Source organism: Nesoenas mayeri, assembly GCF_963082525.1.
Source record: "Nesoenas mayeri genome assembly, chromosome: 1".
In the NCBI taxonomy this organism is placed as follows: Eukaryota; Metazoa; Chordata; class Aves; order Columbiformes; family Columbidae; genus Nesoenas; species Nesoenas mayeri.
In genome coordinates this window covers 641,455-662,142 of record NC_137541.1, presented here as the reverse complement: position 1 = coordinate 662,142, position 20,688 = coordinate 641,455, and the positions used below count along the sequence as shown (strand labels likewise).

Sequence of the window (20,688 nt, the reverse complement as noted above, 5' to 3'; positions counted from 1 at the left end):
TCACTTCCCCCCCGTGTCGGCCGGCTTGTCGAACAGCTCGGCGATGTCCAGCATGGCCTGGCGGATGTTCCTCCCGAAGCGCTTCGAGTCCTGCGGGCGGCACCCGTGAGACACCGAGAGCGGGACCCCGGCCCCTCCCTCCCCCGGGGACCCCCTGCACCCCGGGACCCCCGGCACAGCCTGCGCGGGCAGCACCGCCGGCCGGGAGGGAGGTGGGGGTCCCACCGGAGGGGCTGGAACACGGGAGAGGGGCTGGGACACGATGGGGTGGGGGTCCCACCGGAGGGGCTGGGACACGGGAGAGGGGCTGGGACACGATGAGGTGAGGGTCCCACAGGAGGGGTTGGGACACAGGAGAGGGGCTGGGACGTGATGGAGTGAGGGTCCCACAGAAGTGACTGGGACACAGGCTGGGGGTCCCACCAGAGGGGCTGGGACACGGGAGAGGGGCTGGAACGCAATGGGGTGGGGGTCCCACAGAAGGGGCTGGGACACGGGAGAGGGGCTGGGACGCAATGGGGTGGGGGTCCCACAGGAGAAGCTGGGAAACGATGGGGTGGGGGTCCCACCAGAGGGGCTGGGATGTTGGGGGATCATGGTCAGGGTCGGGGGGCTGCCCCACGCCCATGGGGTCCCCACGGGAGGCCTCACAGCATGGATGGCAACTGCAGCACCAGGGGAGCCCCCACTGCCCGTCCTGCCCTGGCCAGGGGTCCCCAGCTCCCGTTTGGGGGACCCCCCCGGCCGTCCCTCCGACTCTCACCGTCTCAGAGCTGGAGAACTTGCTGGAGATGTGGAAGTTGATGAGGTTCTCGCCCGCAATGATGTAGGAGACACCGTAGCCATCGTCTGCCACCTGAGCGGGGGGATGAGTGGGGCCATGGCACCCAATGGGGGCGCTGGGCACCCAAAGGGGGCACCCAAGGGAGCCGTGGGGCTGGGGTACCTGTTGCGGGGCTGGGGTACCCGCGGGGGGGCTGCGCTACAGACCCACACCCCTGCCCATTGCACACCCTGCTGTCCGCCCTCCCTCCCCCCCCAGGGACCCCCGGGATGCTCACGGGGCCGAAGCCGCCGCCGGTGGAGACGTGGTCGGGGTGCTTGTCCAGGTCGAACATCTTGAGCTGCAGCTGCGGGGTCTGGCTGGTGGAGAGGCGCCAGGGCTCCGACAGCACCTGCGGGGGGGCTGCGCTGGGCACCCCGCTGTGCCCCAAGCACCCCGCTGTGCCCCACTGCACCCTGCTGTGCCCCACTGCACCCTGCTGTGCCCCACTGCACTCCGCTGTGCCCCACTGCCCCCCGCTGTGCCCCACTGCACCCCGCTGCATCCTGCTGTGCCCCACTGCACCCCGCTGTGCCCCACTGCATCCTGCTGCATCCTGCTGTGCCCCACTGCACCCCGCTGTGCCCCACTGCATCCTGCTGCATCCTGCTGTGCCCTCATGCACCCTGATGCACCCTACTGTGCCCCGATGCACCCCACTGCATCCTGCTGTGCCCCACTGCACCCCGCTGTGCCCCACTGCCCCCCGCTGTGCCCCACTGCACCCTTCTGTGCCCCACTGCACTCTGCTGTGCCCCACTGCACCCCGCTGCATGCTGCTGTGCCCCACTGCACCTCGCTGTGCCCCACTGCACCCTGCTGTGCCCCAAGCACCCCGCTGTGCCCCACTGCACCCCGCTGCATCCTGCTGTGCCACACTGCCCCCCGCTGTGCCCCACTGCACCCCGCTGTGTCCCACTGCACCTCGCTGCATCCTGCTGTGCCCCCATGCACCCTGATGCACCCCACTGTGCCCCGATGCACCCCACTGCATCCTGCTGTGCCCCAATGCACCCCAATGTGCCCCGATGCACCCCGCTGTGTTCTGCCATGCCCCCATGCACCCCACTGTATCCTGCTGCACTTCACTGTGCACCAGTGCAGCCTGCTGTGTCCTGCCGTGCCCCCATGCACCCCAATGTGCCCCAAGCACCCCACTGCATCCTGGTGTACTCCACTGTGCCCTAGTGCAGCCTGCTGTGTCCTGCTGTGCCCTAATGCACCCCAACGTGCCCCCCTGCACCCCACTGCACCCTGCTGTGCCCCAATGCACCCTGTTGCACCGCAACGCACCCCAATGTATCACACTGCACCCCACTGTGCCTCGATGGACCCCAATGCACCCTGCTGCACTCCACTGTGCCCTGATGGACCCTGCTGTGCCCCAATACACCCCTCTGTGACCTAATGCACCCTGATGTACCCCACTGCACCTCACTGCACCCCAATGCCCCCCCTGCCCGCGGGTGCGTGGCGCGGGGCAGGTGTCACTGTCCCCACGCACAGCCCGTGGCAGTGCCCGCCGGCTGTGCCATGCACAGTGACACGCTGCAGGGTGCCAAGCGCAGGGTGAAACGCACAGGTGACACACACAAGGTGACACACGCGGGGGGCCGCTGCTGTGGCACACGGTGGCACGCTGGTGACGGCAGCTGGACACGTGCCTGGACCATGTGCAGTGTGCGCAGCCCTTGCAAATGCGTGTGCTATTGACATACAGAAGGGGGGGTGGCTTTTCCCCCTTGTGCCGTGTGTCACCGTCACAGCGCGGTGCTGTCCCCGCACCCCGGGCTCACCTGTTGCAGGAAAGGGGACTCCACGCCCAGGTAGCGCGACACCACATAGAGGCAGAAGAGGTGGCGGTCGATGCCGGCGCCGGTCATGGCCATGCGGTACATGTGCTGGTGCTTCTCGGCCGCCAGCTTGAAGAGCCGCTGGCGCTCGGAGCGCTGCGGGGAGCGGGCTCAGCGGGGGGGTCGGGGTCCTGGCACCCCAACCCAGCCACCCCAGGGGCTCTGGGTGGGGGGAGTCACCCCTGGTCCTGCCCAGGGGGACAATAGCTGCGCAGTTCGGGGGGAGACAGCCCAGAGGAATGGGGACGGGGTGTCCCCAAGGAACGGGCCATTGGGACATTGCCAAGGACTTTGACATCGGCCAGAGATGGGGACCTCCCCGAGGAACGGGGACCCCCCAGAGGAACAGAGACCTCCCTGAGGGACAGGGACCCCCGGAGGAACAGAGACCTCCCCAAGGACCCCCCGAGGAACAGAGACCTCCCTGAGGAACAGGGACCCCCCAAAGAACAGAGACCTCCCTGAGGGACAGGGACGTCCCCAAGAATTGTGACCGCCAGACAGGGGGTGCTGGCTGAGACGAGCTGTGCAGGGACAGCCCAGACCTGTCTGGTGACAGCGGCTGTAGCGAGGGCTCGGGGGAGCTCTGGGGCTGAGGCCACGCAGCCCCGTGCCACTCACGCTCTGGCGGGGGTCGGACATGCTGCGCACGAAGGCGGTGGACTCGGAGGTGCAGGACCGCACGGTCTCGGTCCGGCCCTCGCGGAACAGCCGCGTCATGGAGGCCTCGTATGTCAGGCAGAAGCAGCCCTTGTCCTGCCGGGGGGCTGGGTGAGACCGGACGGCCGGGATGCTGCCCGTCCCTGTCCCCATCCCTGTCCCTGTCACCATCTCCATGGCCCCAGCCCCAGCCCCATCCCCATCCTTATCCTCATCCTCATCTTCATCCTCATCCCCATCCCTGTCCCTGTCACCATCTCCATGGCCCCAGCCCCAGCCCCATCCCCATCCTTATCCTCATCCTCATCTTCATCCTCATCCCCATCCCCATCCCTGTCCCCATCCTTGTCCCTGTCACCATCTCCATGGCCCCAATCCCAGCCCCAGCCCCATCCCCATCCTTATCCTCATCCTCATCCCCATCTCTGTCCCTGTCACCATCTCCATGGCCCCAATCCCAGCCCCATCCCCATCCTTATCCTCATCCTCATCTTCATCCTCATCCCCATGCCTGTCCCCATCCCTGTCCCTGTCACCATCTCCATGGCCCCAATCCCAGCCCCATTCCCACCCTTATCCTCATCCTCATCTTCATCCTCATCCCCATGCCTGTCCCCTTCCCTGTCCCTGTCACCATCTCCATGGCCCCAACCCCAGCCCCATCCCCATCCTTATTGTCATCCTCATCCCCATTCCTGTCCCTGTCACCATCTCTATGGCCCCAGCTCCAGCCCCATCCTTATCCTTATCCTTATCCTTATCCTTATCCTTATCCTTATCCTTATCCTTATCCTTATCCTTATCCTCATCCTCATCCTCATCCCCATCCCTGTCCCCATCTCCATGTCCCTAACCCCATTGCTATCCCCATCCTCGTCCTCATCCTGATGTCCCCATCCCGTGCCCATGTCCCTGTCTCCATGTCCATAACCCCATCCCTATCCCCCTCCCTGTCTTCATCTTCATCCCCATCCTCATGTCCCCATCTCTGTCCCCATCCTCATGTCCCCAACCCGGTCCCCAACCTCATCCCCATCCTCATCCATGATCCTGTCCCCATCCCCATCCTCATGTCCCCATCCGTGTTCTGATGTCCCCAAGTCCCCATATCTGTGTCCCCATCACCATGTCCCCATCCCCATGCCCATGTCCCCATCCCTGTCTTCCCATCCCCATCCTCATGTCCCCATCCCTGTTCTGATGTCCCCATGTCCCCATATCTGTGTCCCCATCACCATATCCCCATCCCTGTGTCCCCGATCCCATGCCCATGTCCCCATCACCATATCCCCATCCCCATGTCCCCATCACCGTGTGCGTATCACCATGTCCCCATGCCCATGTCCCCATCCCTATGTCCACATCCCCATGCCCAGGTCTCCATCCCTGTGTTCCCATCCCCATCCTCATGTCCCCATCCGTGTTCTGATGTCCCCAAGTCCCCATATCTGTGTCCCCATCACCATCTCCATGTCCACATCCATGTCCCCATCCTCATGTCCCCATCCCTGTTTTGATGTCCCCAAGTCCCCATATCTGTGTCCCCATCACCATCTCCATGTCCACATCCATGTCCCCATCCTCATGTCCCCATCCCTGTTTTGATGTCCCCAAGTCCCCATATCTGTGTCCCCATCACCATCTCCATGTCCACATCCATGTCCCCATCCTCATGTCCCCATCCCTGTTTTGATGTCCCCAAGTCCCCATATCTGTGTCCCCATCACCATGTCCCCATCATCATATCCCCATCCCCTTGTCCCCATCCCCATGCCCATGTCCCCACCCCTGTGTCCCCATCCCCATGTCCCCGTATCTGTGTCCCCATCCCCATGCCCATGTCCCCATCCCTGTGTCCCCATCCCCATGCCCATGTCCCTATCACCATATCCCCATCCCCGTGTCCCCATCCCCATGCCCATGTCCCCATCCCTGTGTCCCCATCCCCGTGTCCCCATGCGCGCGGGGGCTCACGCGGAAGTGGGCGAGCTGCAGGGAGATCTGGATGAAGGCGTCGGGGCTGGTGCGGCACTTCTTGATGAGCCCCTTGCCGAAGTTGGAGAACTGGAAGCAGTAGAAGTCCACGTCGTCGGCCAGCGCCTTGGCCAGCCGGTACGAGCTCTCGATGGCCGCGCAGCACTGCGGGGGACAGTGTGGGACAGGGCGCACAGCGCCGGCCCCCCAGCACCCCGCCCCAGGGACAGCTGGGGACATGGGGACACAGGAGGGACAATAGGACCCTGGTGCGCTGACACTGTGGCACGTGGCATGCTCCGGCAGGGGACTCAACTAAGGATCTTTTGAGGTCCCTTCCAATCCCTAACGTTCTGTGATTCTGTGGGGGTGTCTGGGGTGCAGAGCCCACCCTGGTGCTGTTGGATTTGGAGGTGTCTGGGGCGCAGAGCCCACCCTGGTGCTGTGGGGTTTGGGGGTGTCTGGGGTGCAGAGCCCACCCTGGTGCTGTTGGATTTGAGGGTGTCTGGGGCGCAGAGCCCACCCTGGTGCTGTGGAGTTTGGGGGTGTCTGGGTGCAGAACCCATCCCGATACTCTGGGGTTTGGGGGTGTCTGGGGTGCAGAGCCCACCCTGGTGCTGTGGAGTTTGGGGGTGTCTGGGTGCAGAACCCATCCCGATACTCTGGGGTTTGGGGGTGTCTGGGGTGCAGAGCCCACCCTGGTGCTGTGGGGTTTGGGGGTGTCTGGGTGCAGAACCCATCCCCATACTCTGGGGTTTGGGGGTGTCTGGGGTGCAGAGCCCACCCTGGTGCTGTGGGGTTTGGGGGTGTCTGGGTGCAGAACCCATCCCCATACTCTGGGGTTTGGGGGTGTCTGGGGTGCAGAGCCCACCCTGGTGCTGTGGGGTTTGGGGGTGTCTGGGTGCAGAGCCCATCCTGGTGCCGTGGGGTTTGGGGGTGTCTGGATGCAGAACCCACCCCAGTGCCGTGGGGTGCAGTCAGGACCCCTCGAGCTCCCCCAGCACTTGGGGGTCAGACCCACCTCCGGGGGGATGTCCCACTGCAGGCGCTGGGGGGGGGCCAGCAGGGTGTCGGGCTCCCCCTGGCAGTGCCCGTCCTCGGTGTAGCCCAGATGGAATTTGTCTGTCGCCAGCATGAACTGGGGGGACAAGTGCCCCTGAGTGGGGGGCACCGGCCCCTCTGAGCCCCCTAGTGTCTCCCCATCCCCCCAGTCCACCCCCACAGTGGCCTCACTCCCCCCAGCGTGGCCCCACACCCCCCACTGCCCCACTCAGCCCAGTTTGCCCCAGGGAGCCCCCTGGAGCAGCCCCTCGGACCCTCCCACCCCCAGGACGGGGGTGCCCAGTTTGGGGGTGACCAGCTGGGGATCTCCAGTCTGGGGGGCCCCAATAGGGGTGCCCAACTGGGGAGGCCAATTGGGGTGCACGGAAGGGGTGCCTAGTTTGGGGGTGACCAACTGAGGGTCTCCAGTCTGGGGGGCCCCAGTAGGGGTGCCCAACTGGGGAGGCCAATTGGGGTGCACGGAAGGGATGCCCAGTTTGGGGGTGACCAGCTGGGGGTCTCCAGTCTGGGGGTCCCCAATAGGGGTGCCCAACTGGGGAGGCCAATTGGGGTGCACAGAAGGGATGCCCAGTTTGGGGGTGACCAGCTGGGGGTCTCCAGTCTGGGGGTCCCCAACAGTGGTGCCCAACTGGGGAGGCCAATTGGGGTGCACGGAAGGGGTGCCCAGTGGGGTGCCCATGTGCCCCCGTTACCTCCCAGAGGTGCCCGATGATGGGCGCGTCGGCCCAGGAGTGCTCAGCGTTGGCCCCCAGCTTCCCGTTCTTGTAGACCACCAGGGTGAAGGACTTGTCGAACCACCTGGGGGGGCACGGGGGGTGAGGACGGGGCGGGCGCTGCGGGGGGGCTGGGGGGGTCCCCGGGTGCCCACCGGTCGTAGCAGCGGCCGTGCAGCAGGGACTTGGCGTAGGCGTCCATGCAGCCCTCCCGGCCCGCCACGTAGCCGTGCTCGTCCTCGTCCAGCGTCAGGAAGAACGCCGCGCGCTCGATGGCGTCCAGGGACACCTTGTTCTTGCCGTGGCTGAAGAACCGCGCCCGCGCCTCGGCCCAGGGCACCCTGCGCGGGGACACGGGGTGACACCCAGAGCCACCTGCTGGGACCCCCGGCCCACCGCCCCGCCTGCCCCAGGAGCGCATGGGGGAGCTGGGGATGCGCATTGCCCTGGGAAGCCCCCCATTTCACCCCACGCCGCAGCCTCCACCCGTGGGTGGCCCCAGGCCCAGCTCAGGGGGCCATGAGGGTGCAGCTGGTGATGCCCCCTGAGCCCCCCAACCCCACACCCCAACCCACACTGCAGATGCCACCACCCAGGGGTGACCCCTGTGCCCCAGGCAGCACCTCCAGCACCCCAGCACCCTGGAGTCCTCAGGATCACCAGAATCTGCAGCACCCCAGCACCCCCAGCATCCATCCCCGGAATCCACAGCATCCCCAGCAACCCTGCACCCCAGCATCCCCAGCACCCCCAGCATCCATGTCCAGCAGCCCCAGTGTCACCAGCATCCCCAGTCCTCCCAGCACACTCAGCTTCCACTGCAGCAGCCCCAGTCCTCTCAGCATGCCCAGTACCCCCAGTACCCCCAGTAGCTCCAGTGTCTCCAGCACCTCAGTACTCCTCACACCCCCAGCACCCACTCCAGCATCTCTGACACCCCAACATCCCCAATACTCCCAGCATCCTCAGCACCCCAACGTCTCCAGCACCTCCAGCATCCCAGCACCTGCAGCATCCATCCCCAGAATCCACAGCATCCCCAGCAACCCTGCACCCCAGCATCCCAGCACCCCCAGCAACCATCTCCAGCAGCCCCAGTGTCACCAGCATCCCGAGTCCTTCCAGCACACTCAGCATCCATCCCAGCATCCTCAGCACCCCAACATCCCCAGCACCCCCAGCATCCTCAGCACCCCAACATCCCCAGCATCCCAGCACCCCCAGCATCCATCTCCAGCAGCCCCAGTGTCACCAGCATCCCCAGTCCTCCCAGCACACTCAGCATCCACCCCAGCAGCCCCAGTCCTCCCAGCACGCCCAGTACCCCCAGTACCCCCAGTACCCCCAGTAACTCCACTGTCTCCAGCACCTCAGTACTCCCCGCACCCCCAGCACCCACCCCAGCATCCCCAGTCCTCCCAGCATGCCCAGTACCCCCAGTACGCACAGTACCCCCAGTAACTCCACTGTCTCCAGCAACTCAGTACTCCCCGCACCCCCAGCACCCACCCCAGCATCCCCAGTCCTCCCAGCATGCCCACTACCCCCAGTACACACAGTACCCACAGTAACTCCAGTGTCTCCAGCACCTCAGTACTCCCCGCACCCCCAGCACCCACCCCAGCATCCCCGACACCCCAACATCCCCAGCACCCCCGGCACCGCCGGCAGCCCGGGCTGGTGCGCACCTCTCTCCGGCGGTGAGTGCCGCCAGCCGCTCCTCGCCGGGCTGGGGGGGCGAGGGGTCGTCCAGGATGCGCTGGAACTGCTGCTCCAGGTCGCGGGGGCGCAGGTGCTGCCCCCCGTAGTACAGCCACACCTTGTAGAAGCGGCCCTTGTGGTACACGGCCAGGTGCTTGCTCTCCAGCAGGTGCAGCAGCGTGTCTGGGGGGGACAGTGGTCACAGCTGCCGCACGGCACCGGGAGCCCCCTGGGATGGGGCTGGGGTTGGGGCACCCCCGCCCCCCAGTACCCGTCTCCTTGCCCGGGATGCGCGTGGTGTTGAACATCCGTTCCAGCTGGTAGGAGCACATGGGCACGATGCCCAGCGCCATCACCTGCGGGGGGCAGCGATGAGGGGGGGCCAGGGCACCTGTGCCCCCATCTCCACCCCCTGAAACTCCAACCCCAGCCCCCCTGAACCCCCCAGTCCCCCTGCAGCCCCGGGACCTTGTGGCAGCCCCACGGAAACTGTGCTGTGCCCCTGCCCCCCTGCTCTCCCACCGCCTCCAGCCCCCAGCGCCCCGTGCTCACGGGGGGGATCTCCCCGCGGTCCAGCTTGCGGCGGTACTGCAGGATGGCGTGCACCGTGTTGCCCGCCCGGGCGGCCTGGATGTGGCTGGGGGTCACGTAGAGGAAATCCTGGGGACAAGGGACGGGTGAGGATGCCAGGGGTCCTGGTGGGGGTTCTGGCCACACCGGTGGTCCCGCCCCACCTTACCATGGCGTAGTAGTTGCTGTTGACCATGAGCGGGCCGCGGCCACGCAGGTAGATGTACTGCTCCCACCAGTCACTCACCTGCAGGGAGAGGGATGGGGATGGGGATGGGGATGGGGATGGGGATAGGGACGGGGATGGGGACGGGGATGGGGACAGGGATGGGGACAGGGACGGGGACGGGGATGGGGACGGGGATGGGGATGGGGATGGGGACAGGGATGGGGATGGGGGTGGAGACAGGGATGGGGATGGGGGTGGAGATGGGGATGGGGATGGGGACGGGGATGGGGACGGGGATGGGGATGGGGATGGGGACGGGGACAGGGATGGGTACAGGGGTGGAGATGGGGTGCAGAACCCCCTGCCCCATCCCTAATGACCCAAGTCACCCCTTTCCATGATCACAGGGGGACCACAGGGCCATGGGCTCGGGTCGAGGTCCCCATCCCTGGTGCTGGAGAGGGGGAGCACCATTGCGTCCCCCACTCCAGCACTGGAGGAGCTCGGGGAACTCACGTAGTTGGTTGTCCACCAAGACTTGAGGATCAGGTACTTCTGCAGCCGTGGGGCCGTCTTCTCCTTGAACTCCTTGGCCAGCGCCTCCATCCTGCTGTACTTCTCATCGTCCATCAGCGGCCGCACCGACTCCAGGTACTGTGTGGAGGGGGCTCGCTGTGACCCCCCATCCCATCCCACCGTGGAGGGCCCCCCTGTCCCCCCCAGCCCTTACCCGGGTGATGGTGGCGTGCACGGGGGGCACGGGCAGCTTGGGAAGGGACGTCTGGAAGCTGTAGAGCAGGGGCTTGCGGATGGACAGCACCTTCATCAGCGCCTGCGGGACGCGGGCGGATGGAGGGACAGGGCGGAGCAGCAGGACCGCGGTGTCGCGGCTGTGCATCCCCGCGTGCCGGCTCCTGCTGCCGGCACCGGGAGTTCTGCATGTGCCCGCGGCATCGCAGCAGGTCCCAGATCTGCACTGCAGCCGGGTTCTAGATGTGCACCACAGCTGGGTTCCAGATCTGCACTGCAGCCGAGTCCCATATCCGCACTGCAGCCGGGTCCCATATCTGCACTGCAGCTGGGTCCCAGATCCGCACTGCAGCCGGGTCCCATATCCGCACTGCAGCTGGGTTCCAGATCTGCACCACAGCTGGGTCCTAGATCTGCACCACAGCCAGGTTCTAGATCTGCACCGCAGCTGGTTCCAGATCTGCACCGCAGCTGGTTCCAGCCCAGCGTGCTGTCCCTGTCCCTGTCCCTGTCCCTGTCCCTGTCCCTGTCCCTGTCCTTGCCCTGCACATCGTCCCCGTCCCATGCCTGCACACTGCCCCTGTACACTCCTGCACACTTCCCTGCACACCGTCCCCATGCCAGCCCTGCACACCGTTTCCGTCCCCCCCTCAGCGCGCTGTCCCCTCTGGGCTACCAGCCCCCTCCACTCCCAGCCACGGGGCAGGGGCAGCTCGTCCCCAACCAGCAGCTCTGCAGCCCCAGCGCTCTCCATACCGCACACACGCACACGTGTGCACACACGCACGCACACGCGTGCACACGCGGACGCTCTGCACCCTACACCAGCCGAGCGGGCGGATGCCGGTGCCGCTCACCACCCAGATTTTGGTGCTGCGGCTCATTTTGCCGTGAGGCTCGAACATCCAGCCGTGGTAGGAGAGGAGCAGCTTGAGCGTCTGCCGGAATAGCAGCACAGCCGAGAGCCAGACGCCGGTGGAGAACAGCACGGCGCTCACCACCGTCCGGCCCTCCGTGCCCAGGAAGCGGCTGTGGGGACAGACGGGTCGCAGGGGACATGAAGGGCAGGACCCCCATGAGGACGTCTCAATGCAGGGCCATGCCCGTGGTGTTAAGGGATGTGTAGTGAGACCCCCTGGGGTATGTCACTAAGAGGGGACGTGCCCGGGGGGTAGGGACATGTAGTGGGACCCCTGGGGGACATCCCCAAGAAGGGCTGTGCCCATGGGGCAGGGACATGTAGCCGGCACCCTCGCAGGATGTCCCCAGGTGGGGCTGTGCCCATGGGGTAGGGATGTGAAGGGTGGGACCCCCTGCGGGGTGCTGCGGGTCTCCATGGCCATGCTGGGCTGTTGAGGAGCATGTGGGGTGACCCCCCCTCCAGGGGATGTGACTGGTGGGTCTGTGCCCATGGGCTGGGGGACATGGGGTGACCCCCAGGGATGTGGCTGGCGGGGCCATGCCCATGGGCTGGGGGGTGTGGGGTGACCCTCCCTCCAGGGGATGTGACTGGTGGGTCCATGCCCATGGGCTGAGGGGTGTGGGGTGACCCCCAGGGATGTGGCTGGTGGGTCTGTGCCCATGGGCTGGGGGGTGTGGGGTGACCCCCAGGGATGTGGCTGGCGGGGCCATGCCCATGGGCTGGGGGGTGTGGGGTGACCCCCAGGGATGTGGCTGGTGGGTCTGTGCCCATGGGCTGGGGGGTGTGAGGTGACCCCCAGGGATGTGACCAGTGGGTCCATGCCCATGGGCTGGGGGACGTGGGGTGACCCCCCCTCCAGGGGATGTGACCGGTGGGGCCGTGCCCATGGGCTGGGGGTGTGGGGTGACCCCCTGGGATGTGACTGGTGGGGCCGTGCCCATGGGGTCCCCCCGCCACGCTCACCTCTGGGGCAGGTGGCGGCTGATGCGGGAGATCAAGCCCAGGGAAGGGTCCACCTGGCAGTACAGGGAGCCGGCGGTGGCCATCACCACCACCATCCAGCTGGAGGGGGACGCGGGGTACACGCCGGTCAGGAAGCTGTTCTGTGGGCACAATGGGTCAGGCTGGTGGGGACAGCGGGGACAGCGGGGACAGGGACAACGGTGGGGACGGGGGGTCCGACCACCTTGGCGCAGATCAAGCGCTTCTTCCAGGAGTAGACGCCGGTGAGGTAGAACTGCTTGACGGCCTCGCGGCTGAGGTGGAAGTCCAAGCCCTCGGGGGTGACGGTGAACTGGAAGGCCACGGCCTGGTGAGCCTCCGCCATCTTGGGGCTCTGCCGGCACCTGGGGGGGACGGGGGTGCTGAGCGTGGGACGGTCACCCCGGGACACGCTGCCCGGGACAGAGCGGGGACCCCCGCCCGGCCCCGGTGCCGCAGCTCGGGGAGCAATGCAGGGGGTGCCCGCCCGCGGTGGCTGCCATGGTGCTGCCGGGGCCAGCGCGGTGCGTAGGTGCCCCGGTGACAGCGTGACAGCGGCGGTGCCAGCACGGCCGTGTCCCCGGGGAGCCTGCCAGCGCGGTGTGCGTGCTGCGGCCCAGTCACGCGGTGCTGGCCGGGCGCCCACTGAGCAAAGGGTCAGCGCCGTCTGCGTCCCGTCGCCGTCCCGGGGAGAGGGGACAGGGGACGGTGGCGCGGACACACCCCCGCTCGCCCGCAGCTCCCGCGGTGAACCCTGGGGGGACACGGCAGCACCTGCCCCTGCGCTGGCACACGCTGTCCCCGCACAGGCTGCGGCAGCTGCGCCGGAGCTGGGGGGCAAGGGACAGCCTGGGGACCCACTGCTGTCCCTGCCTGGGGCTGCTGCACCCATGGGTGCTGCTGGGGCCTGGCCTCAGGGCGGGGAGCCCACAGGGGTGTTCCTGGGCTGAGGGGATCCCCAGGAGTATCCCCGGGGAAGGGGAACCCCCAGGGGTGTCCCTGGGACAGGGGGAGCCCCGGGGGTGTCCTCGGGACAGGGGGAGCCCCGGGGGTGACCCTGGGGCAGGGGGAGCCCCCAGGGGTGCCCCAAGGGCAGCTGTGCTGAGGGTGCCCTCGCACAAGGGCGTCCTTGGGTTGAAGGGAAACAGCAGCAGCTCAGCAAGAGCCAAGTCACACCGCTACCGCTGCACCACACTGCACTGCACCACACTGCACTGCACTGCACCGCACTGCACCGCACAGCTACACAGCATTGTGCCGCACTGCACCAAATAGCTACACGGCACTGCACCACACCGCACCACATGGCTACGCTGCACTGCACTGTACTGCACTGCACTACACTGCATGGGTATGCTGTAGTGCATGGTTATGGTGCATCGCACAGCTACGCTACCACACTGCACTGCATGGCTACACTGTACTGCACTGCACAGCTACGCAGCACTGCACCACACTGCACTGAACTGCACTGCTTTGTGCTGCACCATACGCACTGCACAGCACAGCACTGCCTTGTACTGCACGGCACTGCATTAAACCGCATCACCCTGCACTGAACTGCACCACGGTGTGTGGCACTGCCTGGCTGCTGGCTGCACTGCACTGCACTGCACTGCACTGCACCCTGCTGCAGGCAATCACCCTGCACAGCACGGCACTGCAGGGCATGACACGGCACAGAATCACAGAACCACGGAATCATTTGGGTTGGAAAAGCCCCTCAAACTGATGGAGTCCAACCATAACCCAGCCTGTCCCTGCCCCATGTCCTGAGAACCTCATGTCCGTCTGTCCAGCCCTCCAGGGCTGGTGACTCCAGCACTGCCCTGGGCAGCCTGTTCCAATGCCCCACAGCCCTTTGGGGAAGAAATTGTTCCCACATCCAACCTCAACCTCCCCTGGCGCAACTTGAGGCCATGGCACAACCCCGCACCGCACGTCACAGCAGTGTCACCGCAGTGTCACCGCAGGCTCCCGGGGGCCCCGCAGGGTCCGTGTCCACGCGTGGGACGAGCCCCCGTGGGGCCGGCCCCCCCTCCGCCCGCCGCCGGTACCACAAGGTCACCGGGCCCGGCCCGCGGAGCCCCCGGCGCCCCCGGACGCGCGGCCCCGCCCGAAGCCGCCGCCCGGCCCGCGGAGCCTCCGCCCCGCCCGGGGCCCCGGGGCGCTCCCGGCGCTGCGGGCGGGGGGCGGCGGGGCCGGGACCCACCGCAGCACCGGCAGCCGCGGAGCGGGCGCAGCGGCTCTGCGGGACGTTCCCAACGGCCACGGGGGACCCGCGGCGGGCGGGTGCGGGGCCGTTGGGTCTCCGCGCCGGGGGCGTCCGGCCGGGGCGGCTCCCGTCCCGGGGTTCCCCACGCGTGGTTCCCCCCGCCCGCCCGGTGCCCGGTACCTGCTCGGGGGCGCGGACGGCGGGCGGCAGCCCCGGGGACGGCGGCTCCTGCGCCCGCTGCGCCCCGGTAACCGGACACCGGCGGCGGGCGGGACCCGCTACATGGCCCGAAATGGCAGCGACGGCCGCCGCTCCTCCCCTGCCCCGCCCGCGGCCTCCCCCTGGAGGGACCGACACCCGGCAGGGACCGACCGACACCCGGCAGGGACCGACCGACACCCGGCAGGGACCCACACCCGGCAGGGACCGACCGACACCCGGCAGGGACCAACCGACACCCGGGAGGGACCGTCCGGCACCCGGGAGGGACCGACTGACAACCAGGCAGGGACCGACACCCCGGGAGGGACTGACACCCGGCAGGGACCGACCGACACCCCCGGAGGGACTGACTGACACCCAGGCAGGTCCCTGCACCCCCGCAGGCCGGTCCCCCGTGGGCAGTGTAGCCGTGGGTCTGTCCCGGTCCCTGTCCAGGGCTGTGCCGGGCCCATCCCGCGGGGCCCGATCCTGGGCAGCGCCAGGCAGGGGTGGGCGGAGGAGCAGCCGCTGCCTGCAGGTCCTGACCTTCCCCTCACCGCTCCGGAGCAGAACGGGGGCAGCTGCGCACACTGCTGGCTCGGCTGGAGGCGTCTGGAGGAGCTTCATTGAGTCACAGAACAGTTTGGGTTGAAGGGCCCTTCCCAGCCCCCCCAGCCCCCCTGCCATGGACAGGGACATCTGCACCAGCTCAAGGTGCTCAGACCCCGTCCAGCCTGGCCTGAGATGTCTCAGGGATGGTTCAGCCACCACCTCTCTGGGAACCTGGGCCAGGCTCTCACCACCCTCAGGGCAACAATTCCTTCCCCATGTCCAGCCTGAATCTCCCTCCTTTAGTTTAAACCATCACCCCTTGTCCTGTCACAACAGGCCCTGCTCAAAAGTCTGTCCCCATCTTTCTTATGGGCCCTTTTAAGCACTGAAAGGCCGCACTAAGGTCTCCTGGAGCTCCTGTTCCCCAGCTGAACAGCCCAGCTCTCTCACCTGTCCCCAGCAGAGCTGTTCCAGCCTCGGGTCATTCCTGGGGCTGCTCTGGCCCCTCTCCAGCAGCTCCGTGTGTGTCCTGTGCTGAGGACCCAGAGCTGGACCAGCACTGCAGGGGGGTCTCAGCAGAGCGGGGCAGAGGGGCAGGATCCCCCAAACCTGCTGCCCACGCTGCTGGTGACACAACCAGGACTCTGTTGGTTTCCAGGCTGTGAGCGCACATTGCTGGGTCCTGTTGAGCATCAACCAACATGCCAAGTCCTCTCCTGGGGCTGCTCCATCCCAGCCTGGACTGCCAACCAGGGGCAGGACCTTGCACTTGGCCTTGTTGAACCTCATGAGGTTCACACAGTCGCACTTGTCCAGCCTGTCCAAATCCAGCAGAACCACAGCAGCACAATTCCGCCCCCAGCCCCATCCTGGGGCAAGGTCTGACCCCCAGTGCTGGCAGGGGGCTCATGGGGCACGTGTGCACACAGGCTGCTCACCCACACGTGCACACGTGCCTGGGTGTGTGCCCAGTGTCACCACGGCCAGGCCATGTCCCCTGCGAGACCCCCAGGCTTCTGTGTCCTCCTGGGGCTGGGTGGGGTGGGATGGAGCCCCCAGTGCCCTGCAGAGCTGCTGGGCACCTGCAGGGCTGTAAACAGCCAGTATGTGGGTGAAAGAGGGGTTGGGTGAGTGCTGAGGTGGGGGGCTGCGGGCCAGGACCCCTCAGCAGCCCCACACTTGGCCCCACACGTGCTGGGGGGCAGCTCCTGAGCGCAAGCCCCTGTTGAACCCCCAGGCGCAGGCTGATGGGACTGGGGTAGGGTCTGAGGAGAGGGTTAGACCAGGCATGCTGCTGTGGGGCAGCCCCCCACCCGCTGTGACAGCCCAGCGGTGGGAGGCAGGAGGGACTGGGAGGGTCTGGACTCCCCGGGGCTGGGGACACGCAGGGAGGAAGTGGCGGTCGCGGGGACAGGATGACGAGCAGGCAGTGCCATGCACCACCGCAGCGTTTATTGGTCTGACAGTTACATTCTGCTGTCGGGAGGGGAGGGAAGGGGCAGCCCCAGCCTGGCCGTGCAGGGGGGGCGCCCTGGGGGGCCAGGGAGCGGCTGCAGCTCCTGCCCTGGCCCCAGAGCTCTGGGGGGTGCGGGGGGGAATGAGCCGCAAGGGCAGGTCCCCGCACCCCTCTGCCCCCAGCAGTGCCCTTGGACCTCCCAGCGCCCCTGCCTGGACCCCTCGCAGCAGGCAGGAGCGGGCAAGGGGCAGCCAGGATGGCCGAGCCCCCGCCCCGCCACGGCCACCAGCCAGTACCCACGGCTCAAAACCCACCTGGTGCCAGCAGTGCAGACGTAAGGGCTGTGCCAGGGCCGGGGGGCTGCGCCAGGGCCGGGGGGCTGTGTCAGGGCTGGGGGGTGCGCCAGGGCTGGGGGGTGCGCCAGGGCTGGGGGGCTGTGCCAGGGCCGGGGGGCTGTGCCAGAGGCAGAGGGGAGCCGGCCGTGGGCAGCACCGCGGGTGCCGGCAGGGGCAGGCAGGGCAGGGGCACAGCCCCACAGCCACCGCTGAAGATGTCCCTTTCCCAGGGGCACGGGCCGGCAGACCTATTTCTCTCACTGGGGACACCAGCCCCCGAACCGTTACAGCTCCCCTGGGCAACCCAGGCTGTGGGGCAGCCCCCCGGGCGGGGACAGTGCTGCATCCCTGGCCTGCCCCACGGCACAGGCGCTGCCGGGGCGGGGGGGGGGCTGCGGGGTCGGGGTGCGCAGGCAGGGCTGGCGGCTGCTCTCAGCAGCACTGTGCCTTGTGCTGGAAATACGCCTCGAAGCGGCTCTGTGCATAGTCCTGGGGGGGAAGGGGGAGTCAGGGATGGCCCCCTGACACCCCCCAGCCCCCCGACTACCCCATTTGAGAGGGGGGTGAGATGCAAGAGACCCCCACGGCCCTCCCAGTGCCTGCGGGCAGCGCTCACCAGGTACCCGAACTTGATGGTGGAGATCTTGGCCTGCAGGATGGACCACAGGCCCCAGAAGAAGTGAGAGGCCAAGGCGAACCTGTGGGATGGGGAGCAGCCATCAGCCCTGCCAGCCCCCCAGCGCTGCCCCACGGAGGGAGCGGGGACCAGGGGATGCACCCCAGGAGAGCCCCACGGCCACAGGGACCCCCACCGCCCCGGCGCGTCCCCCACCGGTTGATCTCGGTGAGCATCTCCTCCTCGATGCGCGCCTGCTCCTCGTGCGTGGTGTCCCCGCGCCGCCCCGAGTCCTCCGAGAGGTAGTGCCGGATGAAGTGCAGCTGGAGGGGGACAGAGCGGGCAGGGACGTCCAGCACAGCCCCCCACCTCACCTGCACCCCCAGGAGCGCCGCTGCCCGCTGCCGAGCCAGCTCTACCTGCTGCTGCCGGCTGGGGTAGTTCTCCGGGGACGCCTTGAAGAAGGGCCAGGAGTCGTGGGTGTAGTTGTAAACCCACTCGCAGAAGTGGTTGCCGATGTCGAAGCCCCTGGGGAAAGGGGGGGTGAGCAGAGCCGCCCCCCCACGCGTCCCAGACCAGCCCCCCGCAGCCCCCAGACCCACCGGTAGTTGTAGCTGCTGTACTCGAAGTCGATGAGCATCAGCTTGTCGGAGGAGTCCTCATGCCCGGCCAGCAGCAGGATGTTCCCTGCGCAGACACGGCGCGGGCTCAGGGGCCCCTCCAGCTCTCCTGGAGCCGGGGGGCTCGGGGGGCAGGAGGCCCAGCCCGTGCCCCTGCGAGGGGCCGCGCCCGCCGCACTCACCCTCCTGGACGTCATTGTGGCAGAAGACGACGGGCGAGGGGGTGGCCTCCAGCAGCTCCCTGCGGGACAGGGGACAGGGACAAACACCTCAGCGGGGTGAGCTGCAGGGACACGGGGCACCGCTGCACGCAGGCGAACAGAGCTACAGACACAACTGGGACACAGCACAATGAACCTGGCGGGAACGCTGCCCCAGGGACGCAGGGACCCTCCCGAGCACCGTCCTCAGGGCCTGACGGCACCTGTTGAGGACGCAGGACGGAAGGGCCAAGTTTCCAGAGAAGCCGCATCCCGCAGGCTCCCTGCGAGGAGCTGCGATGCAGCAGGGTTGGCCCCCCACGTCGTGCCGTGACGGGGGGTCACCTGAGGCTCTTCATCTCTTCCTGCAGGTTGTAAGTCTTGAGGTGGTTGAACTTCGTCAGCTGCGCTTCCTCAGCGAAGGTGAGCTCCGAAATCTGCTTCAGGTACCTGCGGCACAGGAGACGGTGCTGCGGCGGGACGGACGCCCCTCCGTGTTGCCACCCCACCACGTCACCTCTCCCCACCGCGCTGCAGAGCTGGGGACACCGTGGAGCTGCCGCCAACCCGCTCTGTGCCCTGTCCCCATGGGCCCCCAACAGCCGGCCGGGAAACCCCCCTGTTCTCCAGCCCCCAGGATGTCGGGGGTTGAGGTGACCTGGGAGCCCTCACCACTCCATGGTCCCAAACAGCCACTTGGGCTCCTTGTTGAAGGGCATCACCATGCCGTGGAACCGCGACATCTTCACCGCGATCTCCTTGGAGATGTCGGGGTCCCGCAGGTCCTTGGTCCGCAGGCGCCGGCTCTGGGGGAACGCGCAGCCACGTGAGCAGCCCCAGGAGCCGGCTCGGCCCCCGGCACCACGAGAAGCCCCATGGGGGGTCTGGCCGGAGCCGGGACGAGGGGACCCCAGTGGGTCCTCCAGGACGGGGTGGGGGACAGCCCGTCCCGTACCGGGATGTACTGCTCCAGCCGCCCCTGCGGAAACACCCCGTAGAGCCGCGGCCCCAGCGCCCGCTCGGCCAGGATGGCAAACATCACGCTCTCCAGCACCAGCGAGTCCACGCCCTGCGGACACGAGTGACCCCGTGGCAGTGACACCCCACAGACCCCGGCAGCCCCGCAGAGACATGGGGCAGCTGCCACGTCCAGGCCGGGAGGAAGATGCCGGCAGAGCGCCGAGCCCTGTGGCTGCCCGGGGCTGCTGGTTGTGGGGGGGCCGGCTGGGGGGCCGTGGCTGCCTGCACTTACCTGCAGGATGGCCCCATAGACGCGCAGCAGCACCTGCCGCGGCTCGTCCCCCACGCTGAGGATGTGCTCGGGCAGTGCACACTTGAACAGCAGGTTGCTGAGCCCCCCGCTGCAGGCACAGGGTGGTCACCGGGGGGGCACCGGACAGGGGGGAATGATGGGGGGCAATGGGGGCAGCTAGACGGGGGACACAACTGGAGGAGTGACTGTGGCACCAGGGGCGACAACTGGGACACCTGGCAGGAGACAGGGACACCAGTGGGAGTGGAACAACTGGAGGGTACTGGCAGGGCACTGGGTCACCAATTGGTGGGTAACAGGGACACTGCGGGGGGACGAGACTTGGGGGAATTACACAACTGGGGCACCCGACAGGGGAACTGGGGGGAGGACTGGGGTACCGGGGGGGGACAACTGGGGCACCTGGCAGGACATGGGGTCACCAACTGGGTGGCACTGGGAGAGTATTGGGCCACTGGCTGGGGGGTAACAGGTGGCACTGGGGGGGACTGGGCCACTGGTTGGGGGGGAACAGGGGCACTGGGAAGGACACGACTTGGGGACAGAGTGGGGCACCCGATGGGGGAACTGGGGGCAGTGGCTGGGACACCGGGGAGGGACAACTGGGGCACCTGGCAGGACACGGGGCCACCGGCCCTGGGGGCAACTGGGGGCACTGGGAGGGGACTGAGCCCCGGTCGGGAACAGGGACACGGCGGGGACACAGCTAGGACAGAGGCTGGAGCACGCAACGAGGGACCCGGGGGGGCACTGGGCCACCGGGGCGGGAGGGACACGGCCGGGGACCCCGGGACGGCGCCGCGTCCCCCGGGACGATGACAGCGGCGGGGCGGAGCCCGGCCACCGCCTCCGGCTGCGCCTTCCGCGGTCAGCGCGTACCTGACCAGCCCGATCCCGAACTCTTCGGGCCCGATGAGCTTCCAGGAACCGGCGAGGAACTCCCGGCACCAGGCGTACGCCTGCAGGCGGGTGGCGGCGGGCACGTCCCCGTCCCCGTCCCCATCCCCGGCGCCGCTCCCGTCCGCCACCGCAGCCGCCATGG

At 67.6% G+C, this 20,688-nt stretch overlaps 2 protein-coding genes across 2 annotated transcripts; both read right to left on the bottom strand.

Annotated features, from left to right (window-relative positions):
* Window positions 1-12,524, bottom strand: CPT1B (carnitine palmitoyltransferase 1B; the record flags this gene model as incomplete). Its single annotated transcript, XM_080363827.1, has 18 exons — window positions 1-90; window positions 764-856; window positions 1,062-1,175; window positions 2,620-2,772; window positions 3,298-3,432; window positions 5,311-5,475; window positions 6,332-6,448; window positions 7,065-7,170; window positions 7,241-7,426; window positions 8,774-8,969; window positions 9,058-9,142; window positions 9,339-9,446; window positions 9,526-9,603; window positions 10,042-10,179; window positions 10,256-10,357; window positions 11,133-11,304; window positions 12,161-12,300; window positions 12,384-12,524. 18 exons carry the CDS (start codon window positions 12,522-12,524, stop codon window positions 1-3), a joined length of 2,319 nt encoding a protein of 772 aa, XP_080219953.1.
* Window positions 12,525-17,330: 4,806 nt separating this feature from the next.
* On the bottom strand, window positions 17,331-20,686 carry CHKB (choline kinase beta; the record flags this gene model as incomplete). Its single annotated transcript, XM_080358202.1, has 11 exons — window positions 17,331-17,426; window positions 17,554-17,635; window positions 17,770-17,876; window positions 17,973-18,081; window positions 18,156-18,240; window positions 18,356-18,414; window positions 18,719-18,823; window positions 19,046-19,179; window positions 19,329-19,442; window positions 19,626-19,734; window positions 20,526-20,686. The coding sequence occupies 11 exons, from the start codon at window positions 20,684-20,686 to the stop codon at window positions 17,370-17,372; spliced, it is 1,122 nt and encodes a 373-aa protein (XP_080214328.1). The 3' UTR covers window positions 17,331-17,369.
* Window positions 20,687-20,688: the final 2 nt, after the last annotated feature.